General features: G+C 45.7%; 1 protein-coding gene across 1 annotated transcript in view; it reads left to right on the forward strand.

The window, feature by feature from the left end:
* The first annotated feature begins 189 nt into the window (after positions 1-189).
* The window catches only part of LOC143008331 (CUGBP Elav-like family member 2), a 144,608-nt gene continuing 122,162 nt past the window's right edge, over positions 190-22,635 (forward strand). The window contains exon 1 of the mRNA XM_076160043.1: positions 190-551. Within this exon, the coding sequence (XP_076016158.1) occupies positions 499-551 (53 nt within the window). The 5' untranslated portion in view covers positions 190-498. The remainder of the gene's footprint in view (positions 552-22,635) is intronic.

The following is a 22,635-nucleotide window of genomic DNA, read 5'->3' on the forward strand; positions in this document are numbered from 1 at the left end:
TGCAAAAAGATCTCAAATGTCTAAGCGCCTAAAAACAACAGATTTGTGTTCGTGTGAGGGAATAAAGAAGGAGCAGCGCGTCCAGCTCGCTGCTCACCGGGGGAGGTTTGGAGACGAGAGCGCACGGAGCTGAGCGAGAGAGGGGGGGGCAGAGAGAGAGAATAAGAGGTAGAGGGAGGTAGAGAGAGAGAGAGAGAGAGAGAGAGAGAGAGAGAGAGAGAGAGAGAGAGAGAGAGAGAGAGAGAGAGAGAGAGAGAGAGAGAGAGAGAGAGAGAGAGAGAGAGAGAGAGAGAGAGAGAGAGAGAGAGAGAGAGAGAGAGAGAGTGCTCATCAGCCTCTGAACAGCCTGGACGGGTTGGTCGCATCCCAGCACTCGCTGTCATTCGCAGACGGAGTTTACAGCCTTTTGCGCCGCTTTTTTCTTTCGATCCTCCTCGTCCTTGTTTCCGTCGCACCCCCTCCCTCTCTCCCGGTGCTGCCCAGCCCAGCCGCTCGACCATGGTTTCTATAATTTCAGACCTGGACCCCCTGAAAAGCTGGAACGTGTTAAGGTAAGAGCCCCGGACACTTCGCTCGCTCTCTCGCGGCTCTCTGCGCTCTTTCCCCCCGCCGCCGCTCCGCTACGTGCGGGGCGGCGGCGGCGCGGAGGAGGCTTGGGCTCGGGGAGGCTTGTGCTCTTGGTTTCGGGGAGGAAAAGGGTGGGACGCAGCTGTGTTGTGGTTCGAGCCCGCGGTGCGTAATTACGCGCGGACCTCGCGGAGGACAGCGGGGCTCTTTACTTTGCGACTCCGTGTCCGCCGCGTACATCTCATTAACCCCTCCAATTCTCACTATCACCGACTTCTGTTCATCCCCGTTGAAGTCAGAATAACACACATTTATCACAATCACCCCCCTCCTACCCTACCTCCTCCTCGTCATACCCTCTCTACCCCCCACCCCCACCCCCCGATCGGTCCCGTTAAAAAAAAAGTGCAAAGTGCGCCCCTGCAGGAATTTATCTCCTAAACATTTACAATGTTATATTATATATATATATATAAATATTTGAGCTTCTGAACATCTCACCATGGGGGGCTTCACTCTGATTATGCGTTTGTGTGCTCGTTGAAGGGTCGTATGTACCAGATGGTCAAGTGGTCCATCCAGCTTCAGTGTGTGGGGCCCCAACGATCATTGCTGCCGCCTTTTGCTTTGTTTTTAAATACAAAAATGCAGAGGATTAAAGTTTTAAAAACAAATAGATACTTCTTTTTTTTATCGACGTGGACGCCATTTTTCCCAGCAGGAGAGGTGAAAAGGTTGCGATCATACGTCACAGCTGGTAAACCTCATCAGCTGTTCACTTGTCATTTCCAACTTGTGAAAGTGCTGCTTCCCTTTTTCCAACGGCGCTTGAATGCAGCAGGCAATGCAAACAGGGACTCGCTCTCAATCTACAATTATATATTGATAAAATGTGTATAAAACCTTAAAAAACCTATAAAAGCTTTTTACTCTAATTTATACCTTTTTATTTTATACTCAAATTTGGCTCGAAACCGGAAATTAATCCAAAATTCAGCAGATTCTAAAATGAAATGCAGATTAAGTCTCCTGTCTCTCTATTCAATGTGACAGTGATGTGTAGGTTTTTGCGATTTGTGACGTATGTAAGAACAAATTTACATGAATTCATCTTGAATTAATGAAACTTTTTCTTTTTAAAACGTGAAGAAAAGTCGCCAGATTCAGGAATTTGTTCGTTCCTTCAACGTCCAACGCGGTAGCATTCTTGAAGTCAGTGTGTGTTTATTCCGACCGATCCTCATGAATAGCATTCAATCATCAGTTTGGTTCCAGTCCCTTTTGTTCACGTCTAGGTTGCAGAATTCCAACAATATGTGTGGCTTTGACTTGTCGCGTCCAGGGGTCAGAGGTCAAACTCTTCGCTCTTCTCCTCCCCTGTTTTGGTTCTTGTCGTCCCGCCGTCAGATGCCGATTACAGGTGGGCGAATCTGGAAGGCCTTGTCCCGGAACGTTTCAGCCAGGTCATGAATAAGTCATTATTCCCTCGACGGGCTCGGCAGCGGCAGGAATGATCGCAAATTCTATTTTAGAAACGACAGGGAAGGAGAGAGAGAGCAGACAAAACCATAGAGACCTTCAAATTATTCTTTTAAGCCCCACACCCCCCCTTTTATCATTTCTGTACCCTCCATCACGCCGCTGCTTCCACCCTGTTATCCTCCCATCCAAAATAGAAAACGGTGCGAGAGAAGTGGAGCAGGCAAATTTCATCTAGCTGGGTGTTAAATGATTTCCAAACAAGCAGGCGATGACCGTCCGGACCAGAAATAGGGCGTGCAGCTGACCCCCTCACACACACAAACACACACGCGCGTGCACACGCACTCACTCACACAGACACAGACACATTCATAAATAGCCATGAGGTTTCTTCCTCTGCCGACGCTAAATCTGCTCTTCTCTTGGTCTATTTGCTTAATGGGGTCACATCTCTCGGCGTCACTAGGGGGGGGGGGCAGCCATTAAACACACTTTACGCTCGTGCTCGTCGAGATAAGAAATGGCCTCCAGGGGGCGAGGAGGTTCACGGTTTGGATCCCTGAAAGAAACGACGCCGTCAGGTTTCACGCGGCAGGTTACTCTTCTCAGGAGAGATCTGATGATGTGAGAGAGTGATGAGAGGAAAGAGGGAGATGGAGGAGAGGGACGGGTGACAGAGGTGTGTGTGCCTCTCTCTCTCTCTCTCTCTCTCTCTCTCTTCTTCTCTTTATTAAACCTGTGTTCTCTTAGATTAGAGGCTGGAGCAGCTGCCCCTCTCCAAACATGACGCATCTTAATAAAGACCAGCTTACCGCCAGCCCATCGCTCACACTCTCTCAGGGTCACGCACACACAGACACACACACACACACCGTCTCACTCACTCCCACACACACACACACTCGCGCAAATGAGCACTTACGCCTGCGCGCACTTCTTCTTCTCCTTCTTCTTCTTCAATCGTGTATGATAATGAAGCGCCGCTGCACCGACGTTTTTCCCTAATGAGGCTCACCTCTGTCACACTCAGACACACACTTAACACACACACACACACACACCTACAGACCCAGATCGTAAACACGCCATTAGCAAGTTCTCCTCTCACCGGTGTGTGTGTGTGTGTGTGTGTGTCTGTGTGTGTGTTGTTGTTGTTGTTGAGCAACGAGCATCTACAGAGTGACAGCCTGCATTTTTTATTTGTTTCTCCTTTGCCTCATCAAACAAACTCAATCCAGACGGGAAACAATCGTCTGAAACGCAGGCAGAGATTTAAGCGTTTCAGAGCATTAAAACGTAAAACACAACGCCGTTTATGCTCAGCTGAACCTCAACTTGAAGAATCTTTCACTATTATGTCAGTTTGAGGTCCTGAGAGGAGCCACAAGACCTCAAAATGTAAAAATAAACACAAGATCGCAGATAAGAAAAACTCAATTTCTACATTTTCCAACATGAAAATGACAAAAAACACTATCTATCTTGGGTTAGGTAGGAAGGGTTTTGTGCTTTTAGATTTCTGTTCTGTATCGGCGTTTGGATTCCTTTCATATCAGCTGTGATCTTATTGGCTGACTCTGGCCCTTTAAACGAGGTAGTGGCTCTGAAAAAAGCAGAGCAGAGCATTCAAGTGTTAGCTACATAGCTAGCACCGACAGGGGCAAGCTAGCCTGCTAATGTGAGCGACTGAAGATAATTAACGTTGTTGTGCTCAATCGAGGACGTCAGGTCTTTATTTAAACATTCTGTGTGATGTGGATGAGTTGTGGCGTCGTCGTCACATGGGGCAGAAGTTTGAAATTGAAAATTGAAATTGAATTTGTGTTTCCATTTAAAGGTGAAAAAATGTCTTGCACCTGTTTAAAGGATAAATCAGGAGTGTAGCATGTATGTGTGTGTTTTTTTTGCAGAAATGCTTTATATCTTTAGTCACTGCCCCCCATACAATATAAACGCACCCCCCACATATACACGCTTTAACATAGACACACACACACACACACACACACACACACACACACACCTGCGAGAGTGAGCGAGCGAGGGAGTGATGGATGTTGTAAATCAGTCGGTGTCTCTCTCTCACGCTGCACGTCGCATATCTGAAGTGCAGTTGAGTTATTCCATAATAAGAAACAGCATGCATATTAATTCCACCTGATTACATCCGGCTACTGCACACACACACGCACACACACACACACACACACACACACACACACACAAACACACACGTGTGTGCGGCACAGAGCCGAGGTGTGTTCTGTATTCAATTAGGGAGGGGAGAGATGAGCTGAGGTTTTTATTCTATTAACGTCTTGTTAAATAATTGCTGAATGTACGCACACACACACACACAGACACCCACAGACACACACAGACACACACAGCTGCTAAGGGAGGAATGTGTTTGTGTGTATGTGCCTCTGACCAAATCTTGGTGTCGGTCAGGCGATGGCGCTGTGTTTTTCTCTCGGCTCTAAGAGATCCAGTGTGTGCTCGGGGGGGGGGGGGTTGCTCGGGGTGCTTGACCTCTGACCCGGCAGTGTTGGTTTTAATTAATCCACTTAACGAGTTTGGTCCGCTCGCATTCTGTGTCACTTAACGTCCCGCTGGAGCAAGAGGACGCCGCAAATCCGTCCGCCAAATTACCAAGAGCACCGTTAAATCCCATCTGATAGTGTGTGTGTGCGTGCGTGCGTGTGTGTGTGTGTGTGTGTGTGTGTGTGTGTGTGTGTGTGTGTGTGTGTGTGCGTGTGTGAGAAGCCCTGTCTCTTTTTTTCAGGATCACACAGGCTCACTCAGGTGACACACACTTTCAGTCGATGTATTACCTTTCCATGTCATTCCAAATGTTTCCAGGCGTCATCTCGTTACGTTTGGTTTGTGTTTCATGTTGCAGTCTGACCGCAGAGTTGCCTGCTTGGTTGGTTGTTGGTGTTGCGCGGGGTTTTGCCCTCTCGCCTCCCTCAGCTGTCTGTACGGCGACGAACAATGCCGCATTCAGCACGGGAGCGATGGAGGGCGGACGGATAGCTAGCGAGAGGGAGGGACCGAATTCCTTTACACACACATACACACACACACACACACACAGAAGGAACGGTAGAATATCAAAACGGTAGAATATCATCCGTGTGTGTGTGTGTGTGTGTATGTGTGTGTGTGTGTGTGTGTGTGTGTGTGTGTGTGTGTGTGTGTGTTTCGTGGTCATGCTCAGTCTGTAGGTGATCGTGTGTGAAAATGAGTCGCTGTAAAACGAAGAGATTAGGTTTGTTCGGCGTTGCAGGTGCACATTAAAAGTCTGGATCCAAATTCGCTGCAGGATTTGTTTGCGGCCTTCATGACGTTATCGGCAAAGTCTTGAAATGAATGAAAATATTGCAATTTTACTGTCTTTCCCATCATGTGTGTGTTTGTGTGTGTGAGACAGAGAGGGAGAGAGTGTTTGTGTGTGTGTGTATATATCCCCCGGGCTCTGTCTTTATTTTATAGAGCCATAATGTTCATCATTCTCAGCCCTTCAAATACTGGGTTCACAACTTTGTGTGTGTGTGTGTGTGTGTGTGTGTGTGTGTGTGTGTGTGGGTGTTCTTTTTCTGTCCTCTGTGTTTGGTGCCAGATTCAGAATTTACCCTTTGATTTTGTATCAAAAGTGAGATTACACACTGTAGGCTTGTAGATGACACACACACACACACACACACAGCTTATTGTCTGTGTGACTTTAATGTTATTTTTGACTCTAACACATATCGCTGCGTGTGATGACAGATGCATCTGTTTGTCCTTTCTTCTTTTCCCAAAGAGTGAGTGTGTGTGTGTGTGTGTGTGTGTGTGTGTGTGTGTGTGTGTGTGTGTTTGTTTGTTTGTACAAACAGTATATGATCATGTGACTGCACATCTAAATCAAACGTACTGAAATAACGAGGACAATCTCTTTCTCTCTCTCGCTCTTTGATTTCTCTTTGTAAATTATAACTAATTAGTGCGGCCGCATTACTCTCTCTCTCTCTACACACACACACACACACACACACACACACACACACACACACACACACACACACACACACACACACACACAAACACGCACACACACTCATTGGCCCAAAGTGACAAATCTGTTTAATAATGTACCACCTGGAGCACAGCACTCTGTCTCTATATCACTCTCTCTCTCTCACTAACCCACTCGCTCTTTTTCTGCACAAACTCACACACACACTCGATAACCATTCCCTCTAGCTGTATTTTAGTGCTGTACTTTGTTATAGTCTAATTCTCGGAGGTATACTCATGCAGTGTGTAGATGTGTACGAGGACCAGACCCATAAAGAAGCTTTAAACCTCTGTGTAGTGTGTGTGTGTGTGTGTGTGTGTGTGTGTGTGTGTGTGTGTGTGTGTGTGTGTGTGTGCGTGTGTTCCCCCTCCGGTGCCACGCACGCAAGCACATACACACGCACACACGCACACACACACACACACACACACACACACACACGCACACACACACACACACACACACACACACACACACACACACACACACACACACACACACACACACACACACACACACACCCACCCACCCACCCACACACACACACACACAGCCCCTCTCTGTGCTGTATGGCTTAAGAGAGACAGGAAATGGAGAATAGACTCTCCTCCACCTCCTCCTCTCTAACATCCCCTCTCTTCCTCTCCTCATTCTTCCTCCTCCTTCTCCTCGACGTCGTTATCGTCTCTTCCGCGGAGGATTTCCTCTGAGTGTGACTTACTTTCTCTCTCCCCGGCTTCCCTTCTTTCCTCTCTTCTTTTTCCGCGGCGATCCTCTATAAGCATGTAACCGGGGGATGGGAAAGGGGGGAAAATAGATCTTGTCTGAATAAATAAACAGCTTTCACTCGCGAGCGAAACGGAAAGCTTAGCGAGGATGGCGAGGAGGAGGACGAGGAGGAGGGGGTGAGAGTCAACGAAGGAAAGAAAAACATTGGCGCCCTGCCCGGTGAAAATAACGAAGAAGAAGAAAAAAAGGAATTAAATGTCTATTGTGTGTGTGTGTGTGTGACTGATGGATGCTGGAGGAGCGGCCAAAATAGAGCAAAAGTGGAAAAAATGCCAACAGTGCAAGACTGCCGGGTGAAACTGACCAATCAGGGCTAGAGTGAGTTTTTAATAGGTCCGGATGGCTTCCAGAGGTCAAAGTGGCCTGCGTGTGATCCGCCGCTGGTCCTGGTGTGTGATCCTGCATCTATACATACTGCTGCATGGACTCAGTCTGCATATATCTGAGCTAATTTTGTCTCTGGGTTTGAGTCTGGGCTTTCACTCAAAATTCAAATTTACCCTAGATTACCAAACAGAGTTTCTCAAAATATAACTAATAATAATACTTAAGACTACTGTCCTCAAGTATCATCAGTTCAGTGTTTTGTACAGATGTGACTGACACAGTGGAGCGTTATATTATGGTTTACCATATATACTTTCCTATAAAAAATTCCATTTTGCAAAGTGTGAAAACGGTGGAATTTAAACATTCTGAATGGCAGCACAAAGTATCGACCGTCAGCAGCTTGGCGCCGTAAAATATCCGTACACGTCCTCAGAAAGCCACATCGGTCACAGCACAGAGGGAAGACGAGAGGGAGAGCTAATGAATTATGGGTAGCGAGTGGGGGGGAGAGAGAGAGAGAGAGAGAGAGGGGTCCCTGCTCCCTCGCTCTCTTACTCCTCCTGGGTTATGGAAGTGTCACGCTGTGTGTGTTGCCATGCAGATGGTGACCCTGGCGTGTTCTAAAATGGGTAAAAAAGAGAAAAAGACAGCGGGCATGAAAGGAAAATGAGTAACAAGAAGAAGAGAAGGAGGAGGAGCCTTTATCCTCGTCTCTGTTATTCTATTATTTTCCACAGTGACCTCACATTACAGTATTGATCCATCCTGCATTGAATATGTAATCAATCAATCAAACAACACTCAGAGCTGACCGGGTTCAACCAACCGGGACAGAGACAAGAAGAAGCCAGAGCAGACGTGCACACACACACGCACACGCACGCACGCACGCACGCGTGCACGCGCGCACGCGCACACACACCGTGCTGAAGGCTGGTTTCATACTGTGTGAGTGCATTGTGATGTAACTGTTTGCTACCTCGTCCTCACAGCCCAAAACATAGATCAGATCATATGGAATCTTTAACAGATTTAACCTGCAGGATTCACTGGACGTGATTTCAGCGCTATTTTGATGTATTTATCCGTACAGGTGACATATACAGTAAGCAGTCTATGATATGTAAGTAAGAGTGTTGTGATTAAGTTTACATGTATCAGTATGTTGATTCACACTCATAATCCAGATCTGCTGCTTGGAGGAAGCATATTCTGTCTTTTGCTGATTTCAGTTGTGTTGTTTACGTGGCGAGAGAAAATGCCATTTGTTGTGCAGCTGGAGGACGTTTTGTAAGTCACATGCAGGAAGGAGAGATGTCTGACTGCAGCCTGACCAGACTGAGGCTGTGCAAGAGCAAAACATGGGATAAAGTGGGGAAATGTCAAGGGGTGGGGGATGGGGGGGAGGGAGTGGTGGAAGAGGAAGAGAGAGAGCGAGAAAGAGAAAGAGAGAGAGAGAGAGAGAGGGATGGGTCATGTTACTGCAGCTGTGTGTTTTATGGGAATGGACTGTTGCTTCATGTTCTGCTCACAGTCAGATGACTCGAGGAACAAAGCTGGAGCCACAGTGGCTAATATGTCTCTCACTGTGTGTGTGTGACAGAGTGAGAGAGAGAGATAGAGAGAACGAGCATACGTATGTGAACCAGGAAGCCAATATCTTACTCTTTCCTTGAGATAAAGGGTCAGAATATTGAGGAAATTTATGAGCACATTTCAACACCACACGCACAGACGCACACACACACACACACAATCTCCCCCAGCAGGAGTTGTACATCCTGCCCTGTTGCAGCTTGTTGTATATTTCCTGCTTTCCTTTTTGGAATATATTTCTTCTTCCTTTTTATTTCTTATTTTTATCCCAGTTTTGTGCAGATTCTCTCTCCCTCTCTCTCTCTCTCCCTCTCTCTTTCCCTCTCTCTCTCCCACCACATTCTCTCAGGACCGTGTTGCTGTTGCGTTAAAGTAAATGCATCTTTGGATCTTTTTGAAAGCCTCTGTTTGACACTATACTGGTGTCTGTTGCCGTGGTTACACCGTCTTAATGTGCCATTGATGTGACTGTAAGTATTAAATACAACGCTGACTCCTGGCGAAACTTCTTTGTGTGGGAATGTGTGTGTATGTGTGTGTTTGTGTGTGTGTGTGTACTAGCCTGTGTCAAAGAGAGAACAGCAGTGCACTGGTGTTATTAGCTTTCACTGATTCTCTTTTGCTTGATCCTGTTTTTAGATTGAAACTGACACCAGCTGATATTTGGTACCATCATTCACATTCCTTACATTTTATTTTAAGCGGAAATGATTCCAGAAATGCCTGCATGTCGTTTAGGCAACAATCAATGCCTCTGAGTCGACTTTTAAGGCCAGGCCGACGCATCATAACGCTAATAAAAGCAGTCATGATGGTGAAACAAGTGTGCTTATGTGTGGGCTAATGAAAATGACACATCAGAATGAAATCAGGTTAACAGCTTCTGAGAGTCAGACGGCCTAATCAATCCCACAGTAAACATGCAATCAACACAGACGAATCCTTCTAATCCTAATGTGTGTACACGTGTTTGCGTCTGTGTAACGGCTCGTCGCTGTCAGCACGTTATTGTCGTATCTCGTGGCAATGAGCTCCGCCACGGCAACATTATGACAACATTTCATCTCATTCCCTCGGCACCGCACTTTGGAAGATGACGGTAATTTGGATGAGACGTTTCCAGGCCTTGGGTTCTCCGGGTCCCCGGTGCATTGCCACATTAAAGCGAGACTGGAGCGTGAACGTATGGCCGGCTATTAAACGGCAATCACACACAGAAGAGCTCTTTTATAGACGAACACATTTCTGCTTAATAGCTCTCGGAGCAGAGTCTTCCAAATATGACATTTCAAATGAAAGCTCTCGCAACGCCAGCGCCAATTAAAATCTTTACTGAAATCCTTCAATTTGTCACTTTTTACGTGATGTGGCTCACAATGAGCTCGCGATTGCCCTCGCAGCTTAGTTATGTGATCATTCTTTAAAGATTACGCGCAACGATGTCCGTCTGTTATGATATTAACCCTCTGAGGTGTGACATCGTGACTGGAGCTTCGATTCGACCGCCATAGATCTTGTTCTACTGAGCTCATTCTGTCTCTCAGCCTCGACCACCATATGTCAGCTTTTTCAGGAGAACCTGCACTTTCAATGAAGTGCATTTTATTATTTGTGCAGATATGTGAAAATTTTGCCCAAAAATAAAACATTCACAAAAATCTATTGTATCTTTTATTTTGTAATTAATTGTAATATTTTGTATTTGGAATTTGACTCAAACTAACTATTGTATCCAGCTAAAAGTTGTTTTGAAGCTCTTCAATCTGTGAAATGCTTCCCCCTGTGGTGATGCACTTACCTGACGTGACTCTGCTGATTCTATTCGACAAAAGAACAACTTTTGAAGCTGCATGTCACCGCATTTGACGCAGTTAATGAGTTAAGTAATTACTCATTACTCATGTATCTCATCTGTAAAGACAGTTTTATGAAGATATAAATGAGATCACGATTAGTCAAGAAGTGTAATGTTTTGTTTTCACATGGTACCAATCACACAAACTGTCCCCCTGGCTCATGTACTAAAAAAAAGGAAAATTTGCTAACACGGCTGTGTTTAATGGCCTGTGGTCATCACCTCCTTTGCCCAGCGGCATCACTGCAGCCTGGGGAAACTAGCGAGCCTTGTTCACCTCTCGTCTCCGAAATTTCCTGGCACCTCTTGCCCCCTAATGGCTGCTTCAGAGAGAATTGAATGTGATCAGTGGGCCCCTGGTCGCCCCCGAGACTCCCGCTCAAACCCTGCCCCATTAATTTCAAGAGCTACTCATATCCTCGCCCCCCCTCCCTTCCTCCATCATCACCTCGGTGCCCCCAGCCCAATCTCGTGGCTCTCCTGGCTCATTTTGTGCTGTAATTGGACAGCGGTCTCGAGGGACGGTTGCCGGCACGCCCCAGCGCCTCCCGTCCTGTCTCCAGAGTGGAAACGTGCCCGGCCGAGGTCGATAAGCAGCGCTTGCCGCCACCGTCCGCCTGCCCAACATTCCCCACTCTGCTAACTTTCAATAGATAGAAAGACCCGGCCTGACTCTCAAACCAGTGTTCACTTATGGTGTCACATCGACCCACGCTGATCTTTCAAGCTCTGGATTCGGATCCCTCAATGCAGAATAACAGATCATAGTGAACACACTTATCACAACAATCATTTATCAAGCAAACTGTGAGGATATCTGGCTTTTTTCTGGTTCATTTTGCTGCTAAATCGGCACATTTGTCTCTTATTCAGATTGTTGAATTTGTCTCTATTTTCCGCCACATTAGAGAAGATTTTAACTCTGCGATTTTCTTTTATCTAAAAAAAGGAGAAAGAAGAAGAGAGGATAGTTTCACATCATCTGTTCTGTGGGAAAAAGGACAGAAAAGTAGATTTATTTACCATTTATTTGCCTGGAAGTTGAAATAAAAAATACTCGTCACAACTGGTAAACTCGACTTGCATCGAGAATTGCGACTCGTTTTCAACTTCACTCAACTTCAACGCAGCATTTTTCTTGCTGTTAGTGTGAACGTTGCTGTTGAAACCACGGAGATGCTCACTCTCCATGTATAATCACTACCGTGCCGTGGTATATGTGTGAGCGCGTGTGTGTGTTGACGTGTGAGTATCTTACCGCATTAAACACCTTATTACATACATCTCATGACTACAGGAGGCACGAACACCGCCGTGCCCTAAAAGCAGACCACATCCCTCTTTCTCACTCCTCACACACACACACACACATGCAGGCCTGTCAGACGGCGATGTGTTTGGATCTCTTCCTCTGCCAGTTTTTCTCCAGAGCAGCATTTGTGCTGGTAATCTGTCATATGAGGCAAGGGAACATTTGGAGCTGTGAGCGGAGAGGCAGGATAACTCCCTCAAAGCTTTTTACTCCTCTCCTATTGTCCGTGGCATCATCCCAACTATCTCTAATCTCTCCTCATCTCCTCCTCTTTATTGCCAAAAGCTTGACGGGCGCTTGACAGTCGAGAGAATGTTGGTGATTTGTTCGGTCCGGCCCAGGAGCACCAGCACCTTTACATACATCTCAGAACTTCAGCTGGAATGCGATGAATGAGTGAATGAATGAATGTCCTAGTAACACACAGAATGGCAGGAAACTCTGAGTTACAGACCAAGATCATATAGAGCGAGGCTGCGTTTACACAGGAATGCTGCTGATTAAGAGTCGTCTGCATATACGTGTACATCTGGTGCTCAGCTGCGATATGAACATTGCACTTGGCATGAGATGCAGTTACACTAAGCTGCTGATTTAGAATGTATTGCGATTAAAAAAACATTTTCCTCCAGAATGTTTTCAGTTTCTTGATTGAAGTTAAAGGTAAAGGTAAAGGCATTGAGTGGATGTAAACATAGTGAGCGAGTGTTCGCCGCAGGGGAGAAGGTGAATTTGTTACCTTGATGGTATGAAGTTATTTCCATTTTCTGTTTCCATTTTCTCTCTCTCTCTCTCTCTCTCTCTCTGAACATAAAGTTCAATATTATCATTCCCGCACTGACCTGTCTCCACTCCAGCTCTGCCAACAATTATGGTGCATGCGTGTGCGTGTGAGCGAGCATGTGTGTTACCGAGAAGAAAAGGTGAAGAGAGTTTGTCTGTATGTGTGTGTGTGTGTGTGTGTGTGTGTGTCTGGAGCTGTACAGGCATTCACAAGCCACGCGCATGAAAGCGGTGGCACCATTAATAATTGAAAGAGTACTTAACGACAGGAGCGCTGCCCTCGCGAAGATGGCTTTTAATAACCAGGAAGGTTTCGTATTTCTCGCTCTCCTCTTTTTCATCTCGAATGCCCCCGAACCCCCTCCCCTCCCTCTGCCCACCACGCCGCTGCCCCCACCTCTTGCCTGTTCCCCTTTTCTTCAGAAGCTCTATTCACCAGAGCGAAAGCACGACGCCGGAGAAGCATCTGTCTGCCTTTTAAAAACACAGAAGAAGAAAAGGTGTGTGAGTGTTTTTGTGTGTGCGTGTGTGTGTGCGCCCGAATGTGTGTATTTACACTTTTAAGTGGCCTATATTGTATCTTATCCTATGCCTATTGACAGGAAGTCTATTTATTAACCATCCTCCACCCATCCTCTCTCTGTCTGCAGTCTGGTTGAGGGATATGTGTTTGTTTGTGGAAGCGCTTCGTCTCCTCTCTTCTCTTAATGCGCTCGCCGCTCACCCTCATTAATTCACTTGATGGTCTTTGATTTGCCGGGCATCACTAAGTCGCATTAAGAAATGTATTTCCCAGCTTCTTACTTAACGACGCTTCCAGAACCGATGCAATTAAATGCGCATTTGAAAAGCCTGAGGTTCGCCTCTGAATTGACAAGTGCAGAGACGGGCGCTTGATTAGTGCGCAGCGGGGAAACAAGGCATTGTGGAGGAAAGGTGAGGCTTTTTGGTAAATGCCGCCATATTTAGCGTGCTGGCATTTTTTTGACAGCTTTCCCAACCTGCTGCTAATTGGAACGGAAAGCTAATAAAGCCTTATACTGTCTGGTTTTATTTGGAGGAAACAGACAGAAATGTCGTTCACGCACTGCTCAATAGGATTTTGATCCAACACTGTCTGGATAATCACATTGAATCAAACGACTGAGGAATTATCACCAAACTCTTTAAAGCTTCTTATTTAACCCCTTTTAACACCCACACAAGTCTTCATCACGCTACCTTGCCAGAGATGGTGAATAAAACATTGATTACACTCTGATGAAGGTCACAGATCCATTAAATGTGAACAGAAACACTTCATGTAACGAAAAAGAAATGACCAAAACGCAAAAAATATGGAGGTGCAGAAGATTGTCACGCTGCTTTTGTTCTTTGGTCGCATTATGTAAATACAACTTCAGCAGCTATTCAATTGCAATTTCCATGTTATAAATTTGGTATTTCTATATTTTTGATTATTTACAGACATCTAGTGAGAGGGGCTGTGTGCGTAAGTAGTTGGAAGTAGTAAAGAGTCGATACTCACAGTTGTTAAGTTATTAGTTAATTGTAAAACCGACACTAACCTCAATGGTAACGTCGAGATTTTCTGCCCCCTGGTGGCCAAGAATGAATGACTCCAGGATTACACTACTGTGTCTCTTGATGAATATTCTTCACACACTGCAGCTAATCTCGAATCCCTTTAGTAGCGATGGAGCACAGTCTTGATAACACATAACAGCCAGTGACACCAGCTCTAAAGTCCTTTAACCCACTTTAATGCAGTCATGAACTGGGATCTGCCACAGCCTCTGCGTCTGCTGACCTTCCACGCTCAAGCATCCTCTGACATTCAATACGCAGGCATGCGTGACGCCAATATCCAATACCACCGCGGTCAAACATTACTGAGTCCACCTGCGGGTACGCAAATTGGCTCCCGGATGAATCGCCCCGACAAATGAGCGAATGAATTCATCTATTGGCGCTGTTAATACTCGCTGCTATTACTCCATTCAGTCCCTCAGACGGCGTTTATTCCTGATTTGTGCTCAGTCATCTCATTTGCGTGTCTCCATACCTCTGGAGCTCCACACGCTGAATGAGCCTAATTGAATAGTTGATCACATATTAATGTAATTAGCGTGTTCAGTCGTGGTCATTGTGTGCCGATTGCGTTTCCTCTGTCTTGTTATTGTGTTCCTCTCTGGCCGGAGGCTGTCGGCAGGCCCCAGATGGTTTCACTCGCTGCTGCCTCTGCCTTTGTCTCCGGATCAGAGCTCCATACTGCACTCTGATCACAGCCCTTCACTCAGCTGAGAGAGGGAGGGAGAGAGAGAGAGAGAGAAAGAGAGAGAGAGAGAGAGAGAGAGGGGGAAAGAGTGGTGGCGAGAAAGTTAGACAGAGCGAAGATGAAATAAAGAGGCAGAGAGAGACAGGACCATTAACGTCAAGGGTGATCATCGCCACATCCCAGTTTTTCGTGAAAAGGCAACAAGTGGAGCCTAATGGGAAATATGCAGATGTATGCAAATGCACGTTGGATGGGTCGCCCAGAGGCCCGGCGGGAGATTAAAGCCGCTTGGAACAAGGAGGAGGAGAAGGAGGAGGCTGTGGAGGAGAATTACGCTTTCAGCCTGGTGCGACCGCATTACACTGGGAAAGCCAACCGCTGCGTGCCTCGTCTGCTGACCCACAGTGGGTGAAGTGATGCGTGGCATCGCCTGGCAGGTCTGGAGGTCTTTCAGTGGCCCATTATGGGACCCAAATGATACTAACACCTTCTTAACGTTCCCTCAGCTACTTCACGCTATAGGGCAACATTGCAGGAGCTGCAGGCTGATGTGAGAAAGAACCCGAAAGTTACTATAGGATAGAGATCCATGACAACATACATAGAGTTCAGGGTCAAAGGTCAGAGGATAACATCTTACTACATACAGTATATGACGTTCATCTCTCAAATGATCCAACTTACAAAAAAGCACTGTTAGTGAAACAGTTCAGGCATAATTTCCCCCGAATTTTGTTAAATTCTGTAAAATCCCAGGAGTATCACTTTAATCTCACAAACTGGATTCATGGCAACTCTCAAGTGATCTGTCAAACCTTATTGGTAGCCGGTGTCGTGATCCATGATGGACACGTTTAATTTGATCGTATCTCCGCGAGGGTGGAAGCTCGGCACTCTCATTGTTTTACGGCGATATCAGATGCGGTTACCATCCTCCCCGCGCGGGCCTCTCCCGGGCCTTCCTCGCCGATTTGATGGATGAGATCCCAGAGAGAAAGGAAGAGAATTGAGATGGAGACGGAGGGGGAGTTAGAGACACCGGTGAAGACTTTACCCTCCAGCTCCGCCGTTCACGCTCCGCTTCCACATTTGATCCACGCCGTTCTCTCAACCTGAGTCTCTGGCTGGCGGGACGGAGCTGCTTGCTGAGAGGGTTACAGATGTATTACAACCTGAGCCATTAGGGAGCGGCCGCTCGTCTTCTCACCACTCGTGTTCACAGGTGCCACGATGGCTCAGAATATCACCCCTCGCTTCCATTTTGGGTGCAATGTTGTGACTAAGTGCCACTCTGTTTTCTCACTTGTTGGCAGTTGTTGGGTGTCAACTGTCACATCTGTCGGCAAGCGTCATAAACCTTTACATTGAACATTCCGTCCTCAGCGCTCAAACCTACACTGGGATGTTCACCAGGGGCATGGTGGTCTGGAGTTCACAAATGAACTAAGTGAGTGAATGGAGCCTAGTTTTTACACAGGCCAGTTTGAGGAAGCTAAAGAAAAAAAGTGCAAAAAAAAAGTGCAAAATGCCACAGCATGAAATGTTTCTGAGCAAAATTTCATGGCTAATGCAATCGGTGTTATTCAAATTGAACTTGTGGCAGACAGACAAAAAGGCAAAGATGGAGATGGAAACGCATAAAGTGACAGGGAAATGCACTGACTACGCAAGACCCCAAACTCTCTCTCTCTCGCTCTCGCTCTCTCTCTCGCTCTCGCTCTCGCTCTCTCTCCGGGTATTTATGTTGCTCCCTGGCATAACATGATATCTCTAAAGAAGTTTTTATAGCTTGTATTGCTACATCAGTGAAAAACTTTTTAATTGTTCAGTGTTTTGGTCCACAGAGTCCAAGTCAGTGTGTTACAGAGACAGCGAGAAAGAGCATGAAGTGTGGGGGGTTATCGCGGGTCAACTGCGCTTCTCTTAGCCTCCTTTTCTTCAACCCCATTAGTCCCGCGCTCAGTCCCGGCTGCGTGTCGGCCGTTTGACTTCCTGCTGTTTAAATCTCTAACAGACACAAAGAGACAGACGACACAGCGCGACAGGAATTCCTTCCTGTTTGCTCGCCAGGCTTCCCGTTCGGGTTTTCTGTCTTTTTCTCGGTTGTCGAGAAAAGTCAGAAAACCACCCCTGTGCGCTTCACTTTCTCCAGTTCTCCCCTCTTCCTCTGTCTACCTCCTGGCACAGCAGCTGCATGGATGCGCAGTGAAACAAGATGTCGCCGGCCTTTACGTGACTCTACTGTCCCGAACTCACATAAACTCTTTGTTTTGGCTTCCCAGAACAATGCTAGGCTGGATTTTTTTTCCTGCTCTTGGGACGTCTTTCCCGTATCCATGGAGAAAAGCAAACAGCGCTTTTCGCTTCCAGCTCATTTTTAGGCACAAAGCCACTCGCTGATTACGGCAATTACTTCATAACCAGGCACTGCTGTTTTCTAGGAAATCTCATAGCAGCACGGACACCAATGAAGAAATCTGTAATGGTGTGTGGGATTTTCAGGACAGTGAGAGGTGCTTCAGCTGCTGTGTGTGTGTGTGTGTGTGTGTGTGTGTGTGTGTGTGTGTGTGTGTGTGTGTGTGTGTGTGTGTGTGTGTCTCCTGGGATTCTGAGCTCTCTGTCTGGACGTGATCTTGCAGTGCTTCCCTCTCTAATGTTATTCCTCTGCACAGCCAACCTTCATTGCATCCATCTATCCTTTCACCCCATCATTCATTCTGTTCTTTTTCCTCTCCTCCTCACTTAGTCTCCTCTTCCATTCTTCTTCTTCTCTCCTCTCTATCTCCTCATCCACCTATAGTCCCTCCAGATGTTGTCCTGAATGAGAACACACAAGGAGTCTTTTCCCCTGCACCTCCTCCCGCCTCCATTTTTCTCCTTTCATGCATTTGCGTCCAAGTATTCATCCAGGAAGGTTTAAAAAATATTTTGACACATTAGTCTTATTTTAGTATTGTTGACGTCAGTGGATGAATCCAAGTTTCTCTAGGGATGAAAATAGTGGCATAAACTGTTCAATCATGAAAAGTAATTGCAAAGTGATTGAACTTGTGATCTGAATGAATCAGCAGAGAGAGCAAGCTCATATGAAAGAATGGTGAATTTGTTGTTTCCCGATAAAAACAAGCCTGCAGGCCGTGAGTCAGGTGGTAAAGACCACAAGGAAGAACAAACAAAAGTCCTTCATAAAAACGAGCGTTAGTTATGAATTAAAAATAGGAAATTGGACCAACTGAACATTGAAGTAGCGGAATGATGCAGACGTAAATGTGGAGTCAGCTGTAAAGCAGCGATCCAGGCGACCACATGTCAAACCGTACAGCAGCAAAGACTTCTGAGCAGTTTAAGATGTTAATTTTAATATTTCAAAAGTGCCCCCAAGACGGCGAGGGCAAAAATTGCCCCATAAAAAATGTATTATCTCCAACCCTGCTTATAAAGCCCACTGGGATTGAAACCAATAAGATCTTCTGATATCCTCTACATGTATCCATAATGTCTCATGCGGTCACAAGAGCAGCAAGAATATGAGAGAATATGGACTAAAATACACTTTGTTCTACAAAATCCATCCATGAAAACAAAGTAACTTAAACGTCTTTGTATTTGACAGCAAATGTAAAACTCTTCGTCTTCTCTCTCGTCTCTGGGCGACGGTTATCTAACCGCACGCCACCTCCTACACGTGGAAGTGAGCAAGCCCACTAGAGACGCTCTCACGGGGGGCTGGAGTGGGACTCGTCCACCGAGTGGGGCTAATTATGCAAATCCCTGACTCATTCTCATTGGATGAGGGTCAGAGCTGCGATATTAATGATTAAGAAGCAGAGGAGTGACAGACAAAGGAGAGGAGAGAAGGAGAGAGGGGGGGATGTGTGGGAGGAGACAAGAAGGGATTGAACCAAAGGCCACAGAACTTTAGAATCGTTTAGATATTTCAGAAAAACAGTATTCCCCTCTCTTTCCTGTTAATAATTTTAACTATAATAATTAATATATATATATATAATATATATATAATATAATTATTAATAATTTAAGCTAATCACATTGAGAAACAAAGACATGTAAAGTTACTGATATAAAAAGAAAATGGCTGTTTTTTATTTTGGTTTTTGTTTTGCATTCCCGTACATGTTTGTGTACACACACACACACACACACACACACACACTCACACACACACACACACACACGTACACGTGCGTATTTTAAAGTTGCGATCTGACAAATGAATTAGAAATTCTCAAATATAAATGCCTTCTCCAGGTCGTTTTTGTAATGAGTCGATAAAGATTTCATTTGTGAAAAACGAGAAAACTGATTTTGTTGTTGTAATGGCGCCACCTGTTGTGCAGGAGTGTACAGTGTGGAAACAGCAGGCGAGACATACTGTATTCACATTGAGTCACTTTATGGAAACACAGCGATTCATATCTGAGTTTTGTGCAAAACTGGCAATAGAAACTCAGCTTATAATGAAAAGACCTTCAGAAAATGTGTAAACAGGTGTGTGTGTGGGCGTCTGTGTGTGTGTGTGTGTGTGTGTATGTCTGCTCTTTAGCCTCCGTGTTCTTGCCTTTCTGGGATGCGTTCTGTGTGTGTGTGTGCGTGGGGGGGAGAATCGAGCCCTTTATCTCCCAGCAGCCAACGTTTCCGTTTCCACAGCGACACACTGCCGGGTTGCTCCAGCATCTGGCTCGTATCCGTGGTGACCCCGGATCCCTGGCAGGCGGTGATGTGAAGTCGCAGGCTGCAGATGAGCAGAGTCTCCACTGCTCTGTGAATATTTTTGTTCTCGTATCCTCACGAGGATCAAATGTCTCCGCAGAGGCTGAAACGGTCCAAAGTGAGGTTGTTTTGCTTCCGCACAGAGCTCAAATTACATAAACAAAGTGAGAAAGAAACATGTGAACTCTTTAGCAAAGCTGCAGAAAGTACTCAGAAGTACTCCGGAAGACATTAAGCTTTTTAACTGGACTGCATTTAAGCGTAAAAAGTATTTTTGGGATAGTAACTTTTTGAATATGTTGATGATATTTATGATAGATTTGCTGACTTTGCAGTAATGGTAAATTGATTATTGTTTTGCAGCTTTGAGGCTCTGTGTTTGTGTTGTAATTGGTTTGTAATTAGTTTGATGCTTCGCTCACTAATCGACCTCTACTACTTGTTACACAATACGTAACAAGAAGTAGAGAATATGTTTATTTCAGCATCGTAATGCAAACACCTGCATGTGTGTGTGCGTGTGTGTGTGTGTGTGAGAGCATGTGTTAACAGATGTGCGTGACTGCATTTAATAGCCCCCCCCCCCCCTCCCCTCCCTCGGATACTTGAGGGTGTCTCCTTCTAGGCTAACGAGTGTGTAATGCGTTTTGTGTAGAGCGGAGTCATGCAGGGCTCTAATGCGTCAGTATTGGATCTCTGAGTTAGCGTCGTTAGCTAGCAGCTGCTGAAACCCGAGCTCCTCTACTACACCCCCCTTCCTCCAGAGAGCAGAAACCCTGCCAAAGCCAAAGCCAAAGCTGGCCAACCCTTCTCTCTTCCTCCTCTTCCACTCTGTCTGTCCCCCCGTCCTCCTCTTCCTCTTCCTCATTCCCCAAGCTTGTGCAATTCACAGTTAAACTAATTTAATTTTCCCCCAGCCGGGCTCACATGGGACAGTATTGGAATTCCGGTTTGTCATGATAAAATGATTACACTGCATTGTGTTTCTCCGGGCGCCTCCCAGCGCATTTATTAGAATCTGTCAGTGTCGATGTAGATCGGCGCGCCAAAGTGCCGCTCCTCCCCGCCGCTCCGCCTCCACGTCCCCTCTCCCAAACGGGTTATTCCTTATGAAATACGTCGCTCCTGGCAGACGCATAATCTGATTACATCCGCAAGATTAAAAATATATTGAATTTTTTTCTCCTCCACTCGCTTGCCTCACGTTTTCAACCCCATCTCTCCCCTTATTGCCTCCTGTCTTCCCTGTTCCGGCCTCTTTTCTCTTCCCGTCGCCTGCAGCAGAAGCTAACACGTCCACAGGTCCAGCGGTTTCTCCTCAACGTTTACAGATCACTGCTCCTTCCTCCAGTTATTGATCAGTTTCACAAACACATAGCTTTATTTACTGAGGTTTGGGTCAATCATGTCACACCTTGTAGAAAACATGATCAAGATTAATTTGTACATTTTATTTCATTCAACTTCAAATAACCATTGTCTGAAAAGTACAAGCTCTGTCAGTGCAATGTGCTGCCACTACAACATCTCTGAAAAGTAAATCTGTAATCGAGTGCCAAGTTAGTGAACAAGGATTTCAATACTGCAACAGTCGCCCTGCTTAATTTCTACTTCAAAGACTTCCCTTCTCTGTCTGGAATATAATTCTGGATAAACATTGAATAAATCATGAAACTGGTCAGATGTAAGGATGCTGAAGATCACTCAAAATGGATCTAACAGCAGCTTCGCACCAAAAGGATCTGATGTCGGAATTGGGCTTTTTGAAAGCGCATCTTGATCAATAGAAACCACAAGCACCCAAAGTTGCCCAAATTACCCAAAGTTACGCCGTATTACTGCGAAAGGCTCAAACCAGCTCAGCCTTACTTTAAATTCTGCTCAGTCCTATATTTTACACCAGATACATCAGGGTGAATTAAAGTTACATTCGTACATCTAGATGCAGATATACTGATTTCCCCCATTTGATGTAATGGTGCTGCCAAGAAAAATGGCTTCTTAATGGGTTTGAACATTTCACTCAGCATTGTAAGCAGCTTCAGTGTCAATGAAGCGAGCGGACGCGTGATATTGACTTACATCACAAGAACATATTTTGTTCAACTAACGGGGAAAAGTTTGACTGAGTAGAAGCAGTAAACTTTGTTGTCTGTGTGAACAGAGAATGAATCAGTATGCATGACAAGTGAACATGGCTGCATGATGTGTACTTAAAGTCCTCTATTATTTAGCTGAATGGATTATAAATGGGACTGTAAACATAAAACCATGAAAAACCAGATGATTAAGGGGACTTCCAGGTTCAGGATACGAAGGGGGATTATTACTGTCCTTACCCAGAAGAAGACCCCTCCCTGTTTGTCAACAGATTCAAGGCGTCATTTTCGAGTGTGAATTTACCACACAAATATTCCGGCCTCAGGAAACAGGAAGTATTATATGCAATGCTGACTGGCAAAATGAACTCTGTTGTGCAAGTTTGGTGTTTTACCTTCTGGGCGTAAGTGGTTCACTGTTGCAAATGGAGGAAGCAAAAGTGAATCATGGTTTCCTGAAATTATTCAAAAACCGTTGTAACTTGAATGTAGCAACGAATCCTTGCAGATTGGTCACACTGAGGAAATTTTTGTTGTTTGAAGAGTGCATGGGTTCAACAGTTTTATTGAGTCAAGTAATCTCCTGGCCTATCCTCCTCTTCCTCTTCCTCTTCCTCTTCCCCTTCCCCTTCCTCCTCCTCCTCCTCCTCTCCTGTCTGGATAACATTACAGCCTATTATTCCTCATATTTCCCTCCCTCCCTGCACCCGTGCAGACCTGTCACTCAGCCTGTCGTCTGTGATTTGGAGC

Source organism: Genypterus blacodes, unplaced genomic scaffold (genome assembly GCF_046128005.1).
Source record: "Genypterus blacodes isolate CSIRO-AG114 ecotype Tasmania unplaced genomic scaffold, CSIRO-AGI_Gbla_v1 ptg000103l_1, whole genome shotgun sequence".
Taxonomy (NCBI): Eukaryota; Metazoa; Chordata; class Actinopteri; order Ophidiiformes; family Ophidiidae; genus Genypterus; species Genypterus blacodes.